Source organism: Lepus europaeus, chromosome 9, assembly GCF_033115175.1.
Source record: "Lepus europaeus isolate LE1 chromosome 9, mLepTim1.pri, whole genome shotgun sequence".
Taxonomy (NCBI): Eukaryota; Metazoa; Chordata; class Mammalia; order Lagomorpha; family Leporidae; genus Lepus; species Lepus europaeus.
Genome location: NC_084835.1, coordinates 9,134,052 through 9,153,445, shown reverse-complemented (window position 1 = coordinate 9,153,445; position 19,394 = coordinate 9,134,052). Strand labels below are relative to the sequence as shown.

Genomic DNA, 19,394 nt, shown 5'->3' with positions numbered 1-19,394 from the left:
TGACTCTTCTTTCCTCCTAATCTTAGCGCTAAAATTCCACCATTCATCACTTAGTGTGAGAGAAGTTTTCTATTTTCCAGCTTATATGAAAATGCAAAAATCTAAAAAAAATTGCCCATAACCATTCACAAGTTATAGTTGAGCTAAGATCTAAGATTAACTCAGCCTGCTGAAAACTAAAGACCAGGAAATAGGGATGCCAACAATTTTACCTTCATTTTCCAAGAACTTGCTGATTTCAAGTTTTCAGTCCCATAATCTCTCACCACCAAAATTTCTCCCAAACATTTCTGTGCTAAAACTGTAATTTCCACAGATAAGCCAGCCCATAACATCTTCACTGAAAACCTGCTTCCAAACACCTGCATTCAATGCTTCCTAAACTACATGCAGTAAGCGCTGGCATTGTGGGACAGAAGAGTAAGCTACCACGTGCCACACCTGCATTCCGTATTGAGACACAGGTTGTCATCCCAGCTGCTCCACTTCTGATCCAGCTCCCTGCTAATGAGTCTGGGAAAGCAGAGAAGATGGCCTTCAAGTATCTGGGCCACTGCCACCCACATGGAAGACCAGGATAGAATTCCTGGCTCCTGGCTTTACCCAGCCATCAGAACCATTTGGGGAGTAAACCAGCAAACAGAAGATCTCTTTTTCTCTGCCTTTCAAGTAAATAAAATAAATTTTAAAATAAATAAAAACCAAGTAGATAAGTTATGTGCAACAAACTACTCCATCTAAAATGAAGGCATATTCTTCTAGGTTTGCTCTATTTTTCAAAATTATCTTTAATGTAATGGAAAACTGACCACAAGCAATTTTACTTGACTCCAAGAATCCTTTAAATATCCAGGTAGTAAGCTGCTGTCTTAAAGCTTCCATGAAAATCTGCTTGCCATGGTGGCACATATATTGAGCATCTCTCATGTGCCATTCCCAATGTCAGACGTATTCAAAGTTTATTTCAATTAATTCTCGTAAGAACCCTCTGAAGTATATGTAATCATCTTCTTACAGATGAAGACAATGAAGTCTGGAGAGAATAAACTATCATAAGACAAATATGAGTCTGAGTCATTTAAGAAAAGAAACACCAATGAATTTAATGGGAAAGAAAAATTCAGAACATTGTTATCTACTGATTACACAGCATGCTGGGTAGAGGCATTAATGCTGGAGCTGTCGTCCCTGAGTTCAAATCTTAGATCAACTTTATCAACTCCAATTTCCTCATTTGTAGAATAGGTAAATAATAGCAATTCATTTCATAATATAGAAAATGAATACATCTACTCACAGTAGTACCTGTGTGTCATGTAGTTCATGCCCAATACATTACTATTATTTTTTTAAAAGATTTATTTATTTATTTGAAAGTCAGAGTTACAGAGTGAGGTAGAGCCAGAGAGAGAAAAAGGTCTTCCATCTGCTGGTTCACTCCGCAGATGACTGCAATGACCAGAGCAGAGCTGATCCAAAGCCAGGAGCTTCTTCTGGGTCTCCCACGTGGGTGCAGAGGCCCAAGGACTTGGGCCATCTTCTTCTGCTTCCCCAGGCCACAGCAGAGAGTTGGATCAGAAGTGGAGCAGCTGAGCCTCAAACCAGTGCCCATATGGGATGCCAGCACTGCAAGCAGCGGCTTTAGCCACTATGCCACAGTGCAGGCCCCAACACTACATTTTATTATTTCCCCCAACCTCCTTATCCAAACTTTTCTCTTTTCCCTGGCCTGAAAACTTTATCAACTAAACACGCTCTATTCACATCTTACTGTTGTTAACACTTTTGCTTTTTCTCTTCCTTTTAACTAAAATGTCTGCTTTCTCACTAATTTAGATTTCACTCATCCTTCGAAGTCTAGCTCAGATGTAATCATCCTCTGAAACATTTTCTGAATTTTCTGGTTCACAATAAATTCTTCCTTCACTCTTTATAATGTCAAACACACAACCTTTAGAAAGCATTTGATTTCTGGAAATCACTTAATTTTATAATGGTCTCTGAAGATATATCACCTAGTCTATATCTCTAATTTTTGAAATAGAAATTAGAGTTTAAAGAATTAAATTTCCTATAGTGACACAAAAAGTTAGTTGGAAGAGGACAAATTTGAATTAAAACATTTTAGGGCCGGTGCTGTGGCATAGCAGGTAAAGCCACTGCCTGTAGTTCCGGCATCCCATATGGGCGCTGGTTTGAGTTCCAGCTGCTCCACTGCTGATCCAGCTCTCTGCTATGGCCTGGTAAAGCAGCAGAAAATGGCCCAAGTCCTCAGGCCCCTGCACCCAGATGGGAGACCCGGAAGAAGCTCCTTGCTGCTGGCATCAGGTCAGCGCAGTTCCAGCCATTGTGGGCAATTGGGGAGTAAACCAGCGGATGGAAGACCTCTCTCTCTCTCTCTCTCTCTCTCTCTCTCTCTGCCTCTCCTTCTCTCTGTGTGTAACTCTTTCAAATAAATAAATAAATCTAAAAAAAATTTTTTTAATTCTCTTTCCATTATACTACCCTAATTTTGTCTTCCTTGAGATTCTGTTTGTGCCCTTTTATATAACATTTAGAATTTGAGTGAACACAAGACAATGTAGATCTTAAATTCTGACCATTAGCTATACGCTGGGGGAGACAGGGACAGAAAAATAAAATACATGCATATATCCCTAGAGTTATACCACGAGGTCCAACAAAGAAAGGATTCTGTACCACCGAAACCTAAAAATATAAAAGAAACAGTTTTCAGATGTGTTATCATTCTTAATACTGCAGACCTCCAAAGATTCAAATCCACAACAGAAAAAGGAGACCTCAATTTTTTCCCACACAAAGCCCAAGCCTCTTTATGCATGATTAAACTAGGCAGAAGTTATTATATAAAGTCATTAGGCCCCTTGAATAGAGAATAGTCCTGATTCTAGAAGACAACTAAATTGAGTCTTGAAGGCATAGAAAAAAAGCCTTGTGGGTAGGAGCCAGAGCCTGGCACATTCAGCTAACAGTGAGCCATGTCTGCCATGGCTACATTAAATGGGTGCATAAAACTAAGACTGGAGAGGCAAGCAAAATCAGATCCTGAAGGCTTAGCTGTATTTTTTTTTTTTTTTTTTTTGGACTGGCAGATTTAGACCGTAAGAGAGAGACAGAGAGAAAGGTCTTCCTTTTTGCCGTTGGTTCACCCCGCAAATGGCCACTACATCCAGCGTGCCACACCAATCCGAAGCCAGGAGCCAGGTGCTTCCTCCTGGTCTCCCATGCAGGTGCAGGGCCCAAGGACCTGGGCCATCCTCCACTGCACTCCTGGGCCATAGCAGAGAGCTGGACTGGAAGAGGAGCAACCAGGACAGAATCCGGCGCCCCAACCGGGACTAGAACCTGAGGTGCCGGCGCCGTAGGCGGAGGATTAGCCAAGTGAGCCGCAGCGCCGGCCTTGCTGTATATTTTCTTTCAACAACTTTTTAATCACAATGGTGTTCGGTGTTCTAGTTCCCTAAAGCTCTATCCTACCTTTATATTCTTTACAACAATTAAGGTTATTTTCAAGAAAATACCTTGTTTCTGATAGTTCTGAACAGCCCTCTTACATGAGTAAATTAAACCATTCCCACATTCTCACTTCCCAACAGAGAAAAGAAGGATCCCCAAGAAGCTGTGTGGAAGAAGGCAGCTACACCACAGTGTGTGTCACTAAGAAACTCTGATAAGGATATAGGCAAAGCAATAACCACCACTCCCAAAAGGTTTTCACAATGAGAAATAAACAAGCAGCTTAGGTTTTTCAAGCCTGGCATTTCACACCAATGGAAAAATTCTCTGAATAGGGCAAGAAGGCAGGATCAACCTCAGGAAAATGGCTGCTTGGGAGTCAAGTATCAATACAGACCAAGTGAGAGAAACCCAGTCCTCAATTTTATTCCATTTGCTTTTATTCTGTGCAAAGCTATCATGGATCAGGTTATACGTTCCAGTATTGTGGGCTGCTATGGTTCTCATTCAGAGTTAAATCTCTGGAGATTTATGATTTGGAATGGTAGAAAACTAGTAATTAAGTAAATTTATATTTTATAGAACACATGTAAGAGCAAAAGCATTCTAAAGCATACAAAGGCACTTCAAAAATTTCATAGAAAATGAAATTAAAGTTTACATTGGCACAAAAATTTGTTTTAATCCATGGATAGTTTTTTTTCATTATACACAATTCCCAGAAACCTTTGAAGATTCCTCATATTTGTAGATAATCAATGATGACTCATGACGTAACATATACCCTGAATCCTGGATATTTCTCTCCATTGTTTCCTTCCGTCCCTTCTCTCATTCTCCGAATTTCTCTCTTCAATGAAACAAAGATTTAATAACCTCAAACTATGTGTCAGGCACTATGTAGTATGTTAAGGACACAAAAACAAGTAAAACATGAAGCTTGCCTTCAAAGAAGTATCTAGTCTAAGGAAAGGCATACACATCAAGAGATCATTGTGTTCAGTCCAGTGATAGGGATATCCACACAACTAGAAGAGGCATGAAGGGAAGAAAGATGGCCAAAACAATGTAGGGAGTTAGAGAAGGATTTCTGGAAAAGGAAATACTCATCTCAGTCTCCAAAGATAAACATGAGTTTTTGAGAGAAAAGGGAGGAAAGAGGAGGAAAACCAACCACAGCAGCAAAATGCAGCAGAAGCAGAGATGAGGAGGAATGCCATAATGTACACATGGAATCACAAACATTTCAGTTCTACTGGAAAATGAAGGTTAAGGAAGAAAACAGTTAAAAGGAAGCTGGGAAAGAAAACAGGGGTCAAATCACAGGAGGACCATGAACTTTACACATAAGACTTGGGAAGCCAATGAAAAGCCTTAACCAAAGGAGTAAAAAGGTCAAATCTGCATTTTAAATAGTTCGGTCAAGCTATTAAATGGAAATCTCAGAAGTTCTAGGTGAAAGCTAAGAAGAACCTCAAATAGGCTTCAAATGGTCAATCCCTGGTGTCCCCAGTTGAGATGGAGAATATAAGCACTGAAATAGGAAAGAAAATAAGATATTAAATATTGGACCAAATGACCTTGAGTTACCTTAGCTACTGATATGGAGACATTCAGCACAACTGAACATATATCTGAAGATCAGAACAAAGTTTTGGCTAAAAGTAAAAATATGGGAACTGGGGGCCAGCGCTGTGGCAGTGCCAGCATCCCATATGGGCACCAGTTCGAGTCCCAGCTGTTCCACTTCTGATCCAGCTCTCTGCTATGGCCTGGAAAGCAGTAGACGATAGCCCAAGTGTGTGGGCCCCTACACCCACATGGGAGACCTGGAAGGAGGTACTGGCTCCTGGCTTCAGATCAGCTCAGTTCTGGCCACTGCGGTCATTTGGAGAGTAAACCAGTGAATGGAAGACCTCTCTCTCTGGCTCTGCCTCTCTCTGTAACTCTTTTAAATAAATAAAATGAATCTTAAGAAAAAATATGGGAACTTACTGCATTTAGGAGATAACTGACATCTTGAGAGTAAACGGACCAAACACAGCATCAGTGAAAAAAGTAGACAAAAAAAGGGAGCCCTGAGGAGCCCCTACATTTAACAAAGCAGGCTAAGTAATTGAGAAGGGCTTCAAAAAGACAGGTATGAAGAGAACCAAGAATGCTGTGTTGAGAAGCCAACTGACTTCCAAAGGGAAGTTGAAATGTCAAGTAGGTATAGACTGACATCTTCCTCTGGATTTAGCAATTAGGGTTCCTAGTAAGAATTATTTCTTTTTTTTTTTTTTTTTTTTTTTTTTTTTTGACAGTGAGAGAGAGAGACAGAGAGAAAGGTCTTCCTTTTGCCCTTGGTTCACCCTCCAACGGCCACTGTGGCCGGCATACTGTGGCCGGCGCACAGCGCGGATCCGAAGGCAGGAGCCAGGTGCTTATCCTAGTCTTCCATGGGGTGCAGGGCCCAAGCACTTGGGCCATCCTCCACTGCACTCCCTGGCCACAGCAGAGAGCTGGCCTGGAAGAGGAGCAACCGAGACAGAATCCGGCACCCCGACCGGGACTAGAACCCGGTGTGCCAGTGCCGCAAGGCAGAGGATTAGTCTATTGAGCTGCGGCACCAGCCAGAATTATTTCATTATTACATAGAAAGCATAAGCCCAGTGTCAGTAGAGAAAGGTAAACCACAGATAAGGATGTACACAAGACTGAGGTTTCCCTTCCACATTTGAAGAGTGATTAAGGTGAGGAGTTTTTTCATTTGTTTCTTTATTTACAAGTATAGTGCAACCCATACAATATGACAGTATGGATAGAGGGAAGAAGAAGGAAAAGAATTTGGAGCAAGGTCTTGGAGAAGGCAGGAAAGGATTGGTCTTCTCTTATTTTCTTTTATTTTTTAGATTTATTTATTTATTTCAAAGGCAGAGTTACAGAGAAAAGGAGAAAGGAAGCTCTTCTTTCCACTGGTCCACTACTCAAAGGGTGACAATGGCTGGGGATGGGCCACAGTGAAGCCAGAAGTTTCATCTGGGTTGCCCACAAGGGTACAGGGCCCCAAACACTTGGGTCATCTTCTGCGCTTTCCCAGGTCTATTAACAGGGAGCTGGATCAGAAGCAGAGCAGGTGGGAAATACAAAGGAGCCTACATGGGATACTGACATCAGAGGAGGAGGCTTAACCTGCTGTGCCACAACGCCAGCCCCACTGTCTTACTTATCTCAAAGTCAGGGTTACAGAGAGGGATCCTCCATCCACTAGTTCCCTCCCCAGATGGCTGCAACAGCAGGAGCCAGGAACTTCTTCCAGGTCTCACACATGGGTGGCACAGGCCCAAGCACTTGGGCCATCGTCTGCTACTGTTCCCAGGCTATTAGCAGAGAGCTGACTGGAAGTGAAGCAGCCGTGACACAAGCCGGAGCCCTTATGGGATGCCAGCATTGTAGGTGGTAGCTTTACCAGCTACAACACAACACTGACCCCAGGGATGGATCTTTTTAAACAATAAGTAACACTTCATTCTGAGAAGTGAATAAAGAAGGTGAGTGTTAAGACAGGAGTAGAACAAGATTATTCCAAATAATGCCACCTGTGAAGTAATGGCACAGAATCTTGCCAAGTCCAAAGGAAGGGACCAGCCAGAAAATAGCGAAAGTTCAGGATGTGGAACAGTGAGAAGTGAAGCCAGGAAGACAAGCTGGAGCCAGGCTGTGAGGAAGCAGAAGAGCAATAGCGTACTGGAGAAGGAAACATTCAGAAGGAAGTCAGGGGTGGATGCTATGGTGCAGCAGGTTAAAGTGTCACTTGGGATGCCTGCTTCCCATATCAGAGTGTCTGGTTCAAGCTGTGGTTACTCCACACTTCCTAACCAGTTTTCTGCTAACATACCTGGAGGGGGCAGCAAATGATGGCCCAAGTACTTGGCTTCCTGCCACCCCCATGGAAGACCTGGATGAAGTTCTTGGCTCCCGCCTTTTGTTTGGCCTACCCTAGCCTGTTGCAGGCATCTGGGGAGTAAGCCAGCGGATGGAAGCTCTCTTTCTTCTTCCCTTTCTGCCACTCTGTCTTTCAAATAAATAAATCTAAAAAGGAGATTAATTTTATGAAATCTGTGGATGCTTTTATTTTTGCTTTGTTTAAAAAATACTCCATGGGGCTACTTTACTGTGTAAAGCTGCCACCTCCCCCACCAGCATCCTATATGGGCACCAATTCAAGTCTTGGTTGCTCCACTTCCTATCCAGCTCCCTGTTAATGTGCCTGGGAAAGCAGCAGAGGATGGCCCAAATCCTCAAGCTCCTGTACCCTCTTGGGAGACCCAGAAGAAGCTCTTGGCTCCTCGCTCCTGGCTTTAGACTAGCCCAGCTCTGGCCACTGTGGATTGAACCAATGGATATTAGAGCTCTCTCTGCCTCTTCTTCTCCCTCTCTCTCTCTCTCTCTCTCTCTCTCTAACTCTGCCTTTCAAATAAATAAATAAATATTTATTTAAAAAAATACTCCAAAAGGAATGTAAAAGATGAGTTGGGTAGGGAAAATATAGGTACCACACCTTTTATATTTTTTTCTTCCCTCATTTCCCTCTGTAGCCACTGTTCCTTAATTAGTTACAAGTGAAAGTTCAGCAAAGCTATCTTAGAATTACTTTATTTAAAAAAAAATCAGGATGGTTGCTTGGTATAGCAGGTAAGACACCTCTTTGGATACCTACATTCCATATGGGGTGCCTGGATTTCAGTGCTAGTTCCTCTCTCAATGCAGCTTCCTGGTAATGCGCACCCTGGGAGGCAACAAGTCATGGTTCAAGGATTTGGGTTTCTGTTACTTAAGTGGAAGACCTGGATTGAGTTCCTCACTCCTAGCTTCACCCTGGCCCAGACCCAGCTGTTGTGGGCTTTTAGGGAGCAAAACAATAGAAGGTTCTTTCTCTCTCTCTCAGCATTCAGAACAAAATAAAAATTTTTAAAAAAATAAATATCTGTGGTATTGTCCATAATTATTAAATATAGCTGTGTTAAATGGGTAATGTTTATCTTATTTAAAATAATAACGGGACTGGCACTGTGGTGCAGAGGGCCAATCCTCCACATGCGGTGCCAGCAGCCCATATGGGCGCCAGTTCACATCCTAGCTGCTCCGCTTTTGATCCAGCTCTCTGCTATGGCCTGGGAAAGCAGTGGAAGATGGCCCAAGTGCTTGGGCCCCTGCACCCACATGGGAGGCCCAGAGGAAGCTCTTGGCTCCTGGCTTTGGCCTAGCCCAGCTCAGGCTATTGCAGTCATTTGGGGAGTGAACCAGAGTACCTTTCTTTCTGTCTCTCCCTCTCTCTGTCTATAATTCTACCTCTCAAATAAAAAAATAAATCTTTAAAAAATAAGAATAATGGGGTTGTGTCACAGCAGGTTAAACTGGGAAGCCAGCATCCAATATAAGCACAGGTTCAAGTCCCAGATGCTACACTCCCAAATCAGCTCCCTGCTTATGCACCTGGGAAAGCACTGGTAGATGGCCCAAGTATTTGGCCCCTGCCACCCTTGTGGGAGATCCAGATGGAATTCCAGGCTTTTGGCTTGGGCCTGGCCCAGCCTCAGCTATTGTGGCCATTTGGGGAGTGAACCAGTGGATGGAATATCACTCTCTCCCCACCCCCAACTCTACCTTTCAAATAAATAAAATTTTAAAAAACAATAATAAAAGGGGCTAGTGCTGTGGCACAGCGGGTTAACGCCCTGGCCTGAAGCGCCGGCATCCCATATGGGCGCTGGTTTAAGACCCGGCTGCTCCACTTCCAATCCAGCTCTCTGCTATGGCCTGGGAAAGCAGCAGAAGATGGCCCAAGTCCTTGGGCCCCTGCACCCACACTGGAGACCCAGAAGAAGCTCCTGGCTCCTGGCTTCGGATCAGCACACCTCCTGCCATTGCGGCCAATTGGGGAGTAAACAATCAGATGGAAGACCTCTCTCTCTCTCTCTCTGCCTCTCCTCTCTCTATGTAACTCTGACTTGCAAATAAATAAGTAAATCTTCAAAAAAATAATAAAATAAAAAGCTGGGGTCAGTGTGGTGACACAGTTCTGGAACCCCATATTGGAGTGCTAGTTTGAGTCTCACCCATTCTGCTTCCTTTCCAGCTTTCGATTAATGTGCCTGGGAAGGCAGCAGATGATGGCCCTAGTGCTTGGGCCTCTACTATGTATTTTACAGACTGGAATGGATGGAGTTTTGGTTCCTGGCTTCAGCCTGGCTCAGCTCTGGCTGCTGTGGCCATTTGGGGAATGAACCAACTTATGAAAAATCTTTATCTCTCCCTGTCTCTGAGGCCCTGTCTTTCAAATAGGAAAATAAATCTTTTTTAAAAAAACTAAATTACACTGCCTTTTACCAAAAAAAAAAAAAAAAAAAAAAAAAGCAAATAATGTCTTAAATGATACTGTCTCTGAGCTAGTGGTATTCAATTTAAAAAAAAAAAATCCCCACTTTACCAATAAATAATCACATGATAAAATTTGGAAATTCAAAAAGGGATCAAGATAAGTTGGGGTTGCGGCTGGAATTGTAGCGTAACAGTTAAAGCTACTATCTGTGATGCTGGCATTCCATATGGGCACTGGTTTGAGACCCAGCTGCTCCACCTTTGATCCAGATTCCTGCTAACGTGCCTGGGGAAGCAGTAGAAGATGGCCCATGCACTTGGGTTCCTGCACCCACGTGGGATATTGGAAGAAACTCTTGATCCTGGCTTCAGCCTGGCCCAGCCCCAGCATTTGCAGCCATCTGGAGAGTGAACCAGAGGATGGAAGATATCTCTTTCTATCTCTCCTCCCCCCCTCTTCCTCTCTGTAACTCTTGATTTTAAAATAAATAAATAAATCTTAAAAAAAGATAATTTGGGCACCTGCAGTTAACAAACAGGAAAATGGGAGCCACCACTGGGAAGCAGATGATTAAGCAGCTGCCACCTATAAAGCCAGCATCCCATATGAGTGCCAGTCAGAGTGTCAGCTACTCCACTTCAGACCCAGCTCCCTACTAATGTGCCTGGGAAAGCAGCAGAAGATGGCCCAAGTACCTGAGCCCCTAACACCCACATGGAGTCAAGATAGAGTTCCAGGCTCTTGGCTTTGGCCTGGCCTGGCCCAGCCCAGCCATTGCAGCTATTTGGAGAGTGAACGAGCAAAGATCTCTTTTTCTGTCTTTCTTTCTCTCTCTGACACTTTGTCTTTCAAATAAAACAAAATAAATCCTCTTTAAAAATGTGGAAATGAAACAATAACTACTATGGTTATTTTTCATAAAATGCTCATCTTAATTCTCACAACAGTTTATGTCATACATATATTATCTCCATTTGTAGATAAGAAAACTAAGTTTGTATGTGTCCCTCCAGGAACTAGAATGGTACGTGGCATTTAACAGACTCTCAATGAAAATTTGCTAAAGGCTAAAAGACATTATATAACTCTAATACAGTTATATGGCTAATGGTGGTACCATATCTCAACCGTGGGTGTTTTGACCCTTAATCCTATACCTTCACATTGTTTCATGCTGCTAAAAACAGGAAAAAGTGGTAGGGTAAATGAGTATAATTTCAGTGTATTCTACAATTTTATGTGAACTGGTTAAAATATCAGAAATGACTGCTGTCGAGTAGCAACCACCAAGACCAGTATACTTCCTCCTATTATCAGTCACGCTGCATGGCCATCCTTAAGAGTTCACAGTCTTGTATTATTGGCCCACTTTATTCTCTCCATAGGTAACTTACCCTGTTCTAACCTACTTCTTCCCACTTTACTGCAGTGGTGTCAGAAAAACAGGAAAGCCCTCTAGATGATCCATTGCAGCCATATGGGGAGTGAACGAGTGGATGGAAGACCTTTCTGTCTCTCCCTCTCTCTCTGTCTGTAACTCTACCTCTCAAATAAATAAATAACTCTTGAAAAAAAAGATAACAGTAAAGGAGAAGATACAACATACTAATAAGAAGAATTAGAAAACTGCAGTGGCTATATTCATATTAAATAAAAGTAACTTTAAAAAATGTTAGCCTATCGAGTTTTGTAAACTGAGAATTTTCAAAAACAGTGGGATGTTTGCTATTTAAATTAATCATATGGTAAATATTTTTGCAAGAGAAACAACCTTTTTATAAGAAAAAGAAAACCATCACCTAATTCTTCTGCCAGGAAATGTGGCATTTTTTTGCAGATCAATTAATCTAAGTTCAGATCCAGATACTTGAACTTAGTGGCTACATAATCTCCAGCAACTCACTACTTTTCTGAGTCTGTTCTATGAAATGGTTATTCTACCCAATGCTCAGGATCATCACAAAGATAAAATGAGATGAGAGGTAAGAACATGTTGTATAAACTGTGCACAGGGCAGGGATCAAGAAATAATACCATTCACCAACAATTCAAAATATGTATACAAATGTGCTCAGGTTTATTGGGAAGAGAGGAACCAAACCACAAGTTTCCAACTTCCATTGTTGATGAGGACACATACAGGAGACATAACAGGATTTAGCATTTTTTTCCTCACAATACCACATGGAACCAATATTGTAAGGAGGTCCTGAATGGAATAGTCAAAGGTAAATTTATCATTCAAGGAAATGTTTAGTCACTTATAGACATTTGCCTCTTCTTTCAAAGACTTACCACATAGAAAAAAATTACAGAGCTAAAGTTTTGGAAATAAATGACTCAAAAATTTTATCATGGGGGCTAGCACTGTGGCACAGCAGGAAAAGCTGCCACCAAGTCTCAGCTGCTCCACTTCTGATCCAGCTCCCCGGTAATGTGCTTGGGAAAGCAGTGGAAGATGGTCCAAGTGCTTGGCCCCTGCACCCACATGGGAGACCTGGAAGAAGCTCCTGGCTCCTGGCTTTGGATCAGCCCAACTCAGGCCATTGCAGCCATTTGGGAAGTGAATCAGTGGATAGAAGATCTCTCTCTGCCTCTGCCTTTCTGTAACTCTGCTTTTCAACTAAATAAATAAATAAAAAGGACTAGATGGTAACACATTTTTATAAAACATTTCTAACCATATCTTCATTCTCCAATATAATTCATATCTGTGTTCTGGTAGCACTTTATGCATACTAATTACCATCTGTATTAAAATCATGTTTTAATACCTGTCATCTCCCTACTGGACTGCAAGATCCCAATAGACAATGCCTGTGCATCTTCTGATTCAAACTCTTCAAAGCTTAGTTTAGCTGTTACTTCTTCAGTGGAGCCTTCCATTCCCTCTCTAGCCACATCTATCTCTTTCTACTGCTAAACTGGGGCCAATGTTGTGGTATAGCAGGTTAAGCTACTACTTGCAATGCCAGCATCCCACATGGGCTCCAGACTTCAGCCTAGCCCAACCCCAGCCACTGTGGCCATTTGAGGAGTGAACCAGTGAATGGAAGAACAAACACTCTCTCTCTCTCTCTCTCTGCCTCTTTGTCTCTCTCCCTGACTCTTCCTCTCTCTGTAATTGTCTTTTGAATAAATAAATAAATCTTTAAAACAAATTTCTATACTATATTGGTGTTAGAAAGATTACGTGAAATTTGTAAAGAGAATAGTACAACATCTGCATACAAGGGTACTTCAAAAAGTCTGTAGAAAATGGAATTAAAAAATAATTGGGGTCATCCCATATGAGCACCGGTTGGAGTCCCAGCTGCTCCACTTCCGATCCAGCTCTCTGCTATGGCCTCAGAAAGCAGTAAAAGATGGTCCAAGTCCTTGGCCCCTACACCTGTGTGGGAGACCCAGAGAAGCTCCAGGTTCCTGGCTTTGGATTGGGTCAGCTCCAGTCTTTGTGGCCATTTGGGGAGTGAATAAGCAGACGGAAACCCCTCTCTCTCACTCTCTCTGCGTCTACTTCTCTGTAACTCTGCCTTTCAAGTAAATAAATAAATCTTTTTAAAAAAAAAAAAAAAGATAATTTGGGTACAGAAAATTTGAAAACCATGTGTAGCTTTTTCATAATATGCATTTTTCTATCAACTTTGAAGACCTCTCATATAGTAATTGGTCAATAAATAACAGTAGTTGGTGGTGTTGTCTCACCTATAGCACTAATCACATATCCATTTGTTCATCACAACTCAAATTTAATGTGATTATGAATCATTTGGGGGTTTTGCTCAAATGCAAATTATGATTCCACAGGCATGAGATGGGACCCAAGATACTACAGTTCACAAAGCTACTGGTTGATATCAATACTTTGGCTCAAGGACCATACTTTGAATACAAAAGGTAATTTGTAATCACCTTTTTTCAAAAATATAAATTTACCTCCCCACTGGACAGTTAGATCCTAAAAGATAGATGCTAGGCCTCATTTATTCATAACAAATATACCTTTAAAAAGAAGATACCCAGTAAACACCTGTTGACTATTCATATCTGCAACCTCTAAATAATCAAGAGTGCCTTTGCTGTACCGAATTTCAAATTAAAACTGAGAAGTCCCGCAATGAAAAGCTCTGTCATTGGAGTCAGAATTTCTAGAATGGAGGGAAGGAAGAATCTGAGAGAAAACTTACCTTTTAACCAGTGAGAGTGTAATATACCGAAGAAACAAAGACACACGCAAATGGGCATCTGTTCTTGTTTAGGCACAAAGATCATAAATGTGAAAGATGCACTTCAAATTTATTACAACCCTTAAAAGACATGGCAACATAAAAACTAACATTAACAATATTAATGAAGTATATAATGAGCTTGACTGCATTTTTTGTGTAGCACAAATAAATTTTTCAATGACCTTTTAGTATGCCATTAGTCTAAAGATCTCAGCAACCAATGAAAACATTTCAAGTGAAAGAAAGAAAAACTCTTCCAGTTTTCCCATCAACCTGGCCAGTGGTAAAGTCTACAAATTCTGTTGCTTGCAATTATACTGGTAAAGATTCAAAGGACTCTGCTGTCTATTAAGGATGCTCTGAGATGCTAGCTATTTTAAGCACTCTTTTAAATCTCCAATTATTTAAATGGTTGTTAAAGCCCTCTTTCTTTTAGTATTCTACAAATCAGATGGAACCAATATTCTTAAGTTCTACTGGGAGACTACACTCTGCCTTCCTACTCAAGCACCAAGATAATAATATTGGACATGTATGAGGTGGTTTCAGAAATTTCACAGAAAATGCACATTTAAAATTTCTAATTACTTATTTATTTGAGTGACAGAAAGAGAGAAACAGCAAGGGAGAGAGCTGCCATGCACTGTTTGAGTCCCAAATGCCTGCAACAGCTAGAACTACACCATGCCAAAGCCTAAAGCTGAACAATCAATCCAAGTCTTCCATGTGCGTAGCAGGAACCCAGTCACTTGAACCATCACTGCTGCCTTCCAGAGTACAAACTGCATGAAGCTGAAGTCAGAAGTCAGATATAAATATCAAACCCAGGTACTCTGATACAGGATTCAGGCGTCTTAACTGCTAGGTTAAATGCCTGCTCTCTACCCTCCATTATCTTTCTTTTTTAAAAAATATTTATTTATTTATTTGAAAGAGTTACATAGAGAGAAGAGAGACAGAGAGAGAGAGAAACAAAGAGAGAGAGGTCTTCCATCTGCTTGTTCACTCCCCAGTTGGCCACAAGGGCCAAAGCTGCACTGATACAAAGCCAGGAGCCTAGAGCTTCTTCTGGGTCTCCCATGCCGGTGCAGAGCCCAAGCACTTGGGCCATCTTCTACAGCTTTCCCAGGCCATAGCAGAGAGCTGGATCAGAATTGGAGCAGCCTGGACTCAAACCAGTACCCAGATGGGATGCCAGCACTGTAGGTGGTGGCTTTACCCACTATGCCACAGTGCTGGTCCCAGCCCCCCCACCCCCTTATCTTTAAATTCTACTTTTTCAAGAACTTCTTTAGCTCCTTCATATGCTACCTCCTCAGTGAATACCATCCAGTTAGCTTAAGGTGTGAGACAAATTTACTAAAACAAGCTTTCAGAGCAAAAACTACCTTTGTAAATTATGGTACCTGTCATAAGCAAACACCTGCTCCTTAATTCAAAGAGATCTTTCAATAAAAGCACTCACCAATATTTAACTGAGATGTTTACAACAAATTTAGAACTGTGTTGGAAGACAAACTCTGAAATTCTGGAAATTGCTATTAAGCACAGGAACAGAGGCACAAAACTGCTGTCAAGCACTACACTCAAATAAGGCTTATGAGTTCTAATAAATTAATGTTGTTACTTCAGAGAATACCAGAAAACAGTTGGGAGGAAGCACATAAAAAGTAGCTTCTATTACTTCCATTAGAATTCTAGTCTCCAGGGCAAGGCAAATTCTCTGGTTTATGCAAGTGTGTCTTTCCAGAAAATAATACTATCCAAGGAGACTTTCAAATATCAAGCCACTGAGGCATTTATAAACAGAAACCTACAGCAGCCTCACCATAACCACACAAATGAGTATCTACCTACCTTTAGATATCTAACTAGCAATTATACCCGAAACAATTGCCTTCAACAGGATGGGAGATCAAGACAAGGTGCATAAAGGTCAAATTCTTGCACAGAAAAATCAAACAACATCATTCTCATTTCTTCCCTCTTCCTGGCCTTTCTTTGGAGATTCACCTGCGTTAAGCCTTCTCCAGTAACACTGGCTCTCACCAATCACCCCATTCACTGAATGACTGAAACACAACTGCCCAGCAATAATTCTAGATTTCCTTTTGTTAAATATTTCATGCAGTCAATCTATCTCCCAAATTGGAGTGATTCTCTAAAAGCCCCCCCGACACTGCCTAGCCCCTACAGGAAGCATATTACTAAAATGGCCAGTAATATAATAATAGTGAGGTGATATAGTGAAGTGGGAACAGTGAACTCAAATGGGGCCTAAATTCAAACCCTGATTCTACCATTCGCTGGCTGTATGAAAACAGTACTTACCTTTTCAAAGTCTCAGTTTTGTGGTGAGAATTCAATGAGATAACCTATTGTGAGCACCCAGTACAGTTTGTGTATAACAGATGTCCAACACAGTTTGGTTCCCTTCCCTTCTCCCTTAATGAGCACTTGTTGATTTGAACTGAGTTACAGCGATTCTCCTAAGGGGGCTGTCAATGGCCTGTCATATTCTCTTCTATTTCCCCCACTGCCTTCTTGTATGTGCCTTCAAGAGAAAAAAATCAACCAAACAAGGCATCCAAACAACTATGCAGACTGGTGACAGCGGCTGCCAGCAGGAAGGCATCCCCACGTTCACATCTCACTTCCACCTTGTCCATGCTGCTGCCCACACACTCTCTCTCCCCAACCCTCCCTCTTGGGCTCCCAGTGAGAAAATGATAGAGAAAAAGCTGGGAAGCAGCCCAAAGAGGAAATGGAGATAAACAGCCTCTTGGGTCCTCTGTGCCTCCCTCTTGGGTCCGGTCCCCAACCTTACTCCTGTGAGAAACAAAACCAAACAAAACAAGGCCCTTTTTCATATTCCTGAAGATCAAGTGTCAGTCTTCATTTCTTCAAGCTCTTCTCCAGTCAAACCCATCACCCCACCATCCCCTGGGTTAACTTCCAGCTACATCAACCAGAATCGGTCTTAGCCTGAAACGGACCCTATCATCCAAGCTTTTACCACCAACAGCTAACATTTCCCCCAGCCTTCAGCACTGTTGGAAAAATGCCACATACCCCCTTTTTTAAAGGGGGGGGGTGGGATCTTGAAGTTTCCCATCCACTGGGTGAAAGCAGATCGCCATTTGCGCCCCTTGCACCATCCAGTCTATTTACCTGGGTCGTCGTCTCCACCTGGAAAAAGCCACCATCACTTCCACCACCATCAGCACCACACACACACTCACACTCACACACACACACACACAACTCCCCCCCCCCCCCCCCGCGCAGCACAAAATACAGACTTGGGCCATGCAGGGTGACCCCATCCGGAATCCGACCCGCGGGGGTCCGGAGAGCACAGCCCCTAACACCACATTTCCACTCCAAATTCACGCCGCGCCTGACCAACGGGGCCCTTCGCTGTGGGCCTTTAGTGGCCGTCCCTTCGGTCACCTGGGACCACTGTCACCTCGGCCTTTCCGCATTTCGGCCAAGGATGCCCCCTCCCGCACCCCAATACAAACTACTTCTGAAGATTTCCCCCCTGTTGCATAAAGTAGCTCCTTCCTGGGTGCGACCTGGGAGATCTGAGGCGAGACGGGAACTATTTTACCTCAGATTCCCCCTCTCCCTGCCGCCCCTCGCCCCCAGCACCCCGCATCTCCCTCGGGACGGCACGCAATTCCTCCCCCGCTCCCTCGCTCTCATTCCCGAGTCTTAAAGGCTTCCCGGGGGCGACCCGGGACCACGCTCTTCTCGGCCCGCAGCCGCCCCCCCGACAAGCCCCCGGAGCCCCGGGCGAGGGCGGCCCCGCCACCTACCAGTCGGTGTGCGGCTCGTCGACCACCAGCAGCACCTTGGCCTTCCTGGCGGCCGCGGGCGCCGGCGCGGGCGCGTCCACCAGGCCCGCCGAGGCGGCCGTCTGCTTCACGGCTTGGGACAGCGAGCTGAAGAAGCTGCTGCCCACCGACGGCGCCGGCGCGGGCTGCGGCGCGGGCTGCGGCGCGGGCGCCTGGGCGGGAGGTGGCCTCCGCTCGGGGCCCGGCGACGCGGCCGGGGGCGCCGCCGAGCCTGAGGCCGCGCCCGGGCCGGGGGGCGGCGGCGGCTGCTGGGGCTCGGGCCGCTGCAGGTCGGTCATGTAGCCATTGGGCAGGTTGGCTATGAAGCTGCTGTCCGACAGCCGGCGCCGCAGGAAGTTCATCATCTGGCTTGAGGGGCTGGGGGCGCGCGAGGCGACGGGGCCGGGCGGCTCTGAGGGAGGCCGAGGGCCGAAGCTCCAAGCGGCGGCGGCGGCGGCGGCCGAGACCCGGTCCGCGTCGCGCGGGCCCAGCAGACAGCGGCGGCGGACTGGGCCGGGGGCGCCCGGCTGCGCGAGGCTCGGGCGCCAGGGAGCGGGCGGGGCCGGGGGCGGGGCCCAGGATCGCCCCGCCCCGCTCCGCAGAGCCGGCACCGCCCCCGCCTCGGAGCCGGCGCCTGGGGCCACCTGGCCGCCGCCTCCCGGCTCTAGGGACTCGGGGGAGGGGAAGGGAAGCCCGGCCGCCCCGCAAGCTGAACGCGACCTCGTCGGGAGTGGGTGGGAGCCTGGAGTCCCCAGCAGCTTTCCGGGGGAAGGGTCCAGTCCTAGCCGAGATGGAGGCAGGGGAGCGGCGCCCACTCCCTTGGAGGGAAGAAGTGTCAGGCTCCTGTGCTGAGGTGAGAAGGGAGCCCGTCCGCGCAGGGTAGCGAGAGAGAGCCGGGCTCGCTGAGGAGAAAGCTGCCGCCTCCCCGGCCCTCAGGTGAGGGAGGGACGCGTACTCGCCCCCGCTCGCACGCGCGCCCTGTGACGAGACAGAAAACCACCGCTTCCTCAGCGCCGAGGGAGGGAGACACCCCCTCCCCCGGGACTAGGGCCCCCGACCGCAGGGGGCCAAGAACAGGCTGCCCCCCCCCTTGGGGAGGAAGGTGGAGGAACAGCTTCCCGCCCCTGGGACTAGAAGGAGGTGTGGGGTGCGTTTTCGGCGCCTGCAGCTCCTGCGTGGCTCCCCGAAGCGCACGCACTTCTCCCCCCTCCTCACTGAGCACAGAGCGGAGACCCCCAGAAGGATGAGACCCCGGGCATCCCTCCGAGAAAGCCGTCTGACGCTCCCCTGCCCTGCGTGTGGTTGCTTCTCTGTCATGCGTGACGCATCCAATGCCGTGCCAAGGGCATCGCCAAGATCTTTCTGCTTGGATGCGTTTCCCTCGTTGGTCAGCCCTGCCTTGACCTCCGTAAAGAGTTCTGATTGCCGCCCTCCCCTGTGCACTCTCTCCATCTCCTGGGACCCTTGCACCTTTGTCGTCACCGC

At 45.1% G+C, this 19,394-nt stretch overlaps 1 protein-coding gene across 1 annotated transcript in view; it reads right to left on the bottom strand.

Annotated features, from left to right (window-relative positions):
* SYN2 (synapsin II) overlaps positions 1–18,323 on the bottom strand; it is a 184,598-nt gene extending 166,275 nt beyond the window's left edge. The window contains exon 1 of the mRNA XM_062200461.1: positions 17,892–18,323. Within this exon, the coding sequence (XP_062056445.1) occupies positions 17,892–18,274 (383 nt within the window). The 5' untranslated portion in view covers positions 18,275–18,323. The remainder of the gene's footprint in view (positions 1–17,891) is intronic.
* Between the last annotated feature and the right edge of the window lie 1,071 nt (positions 18,324–19,394).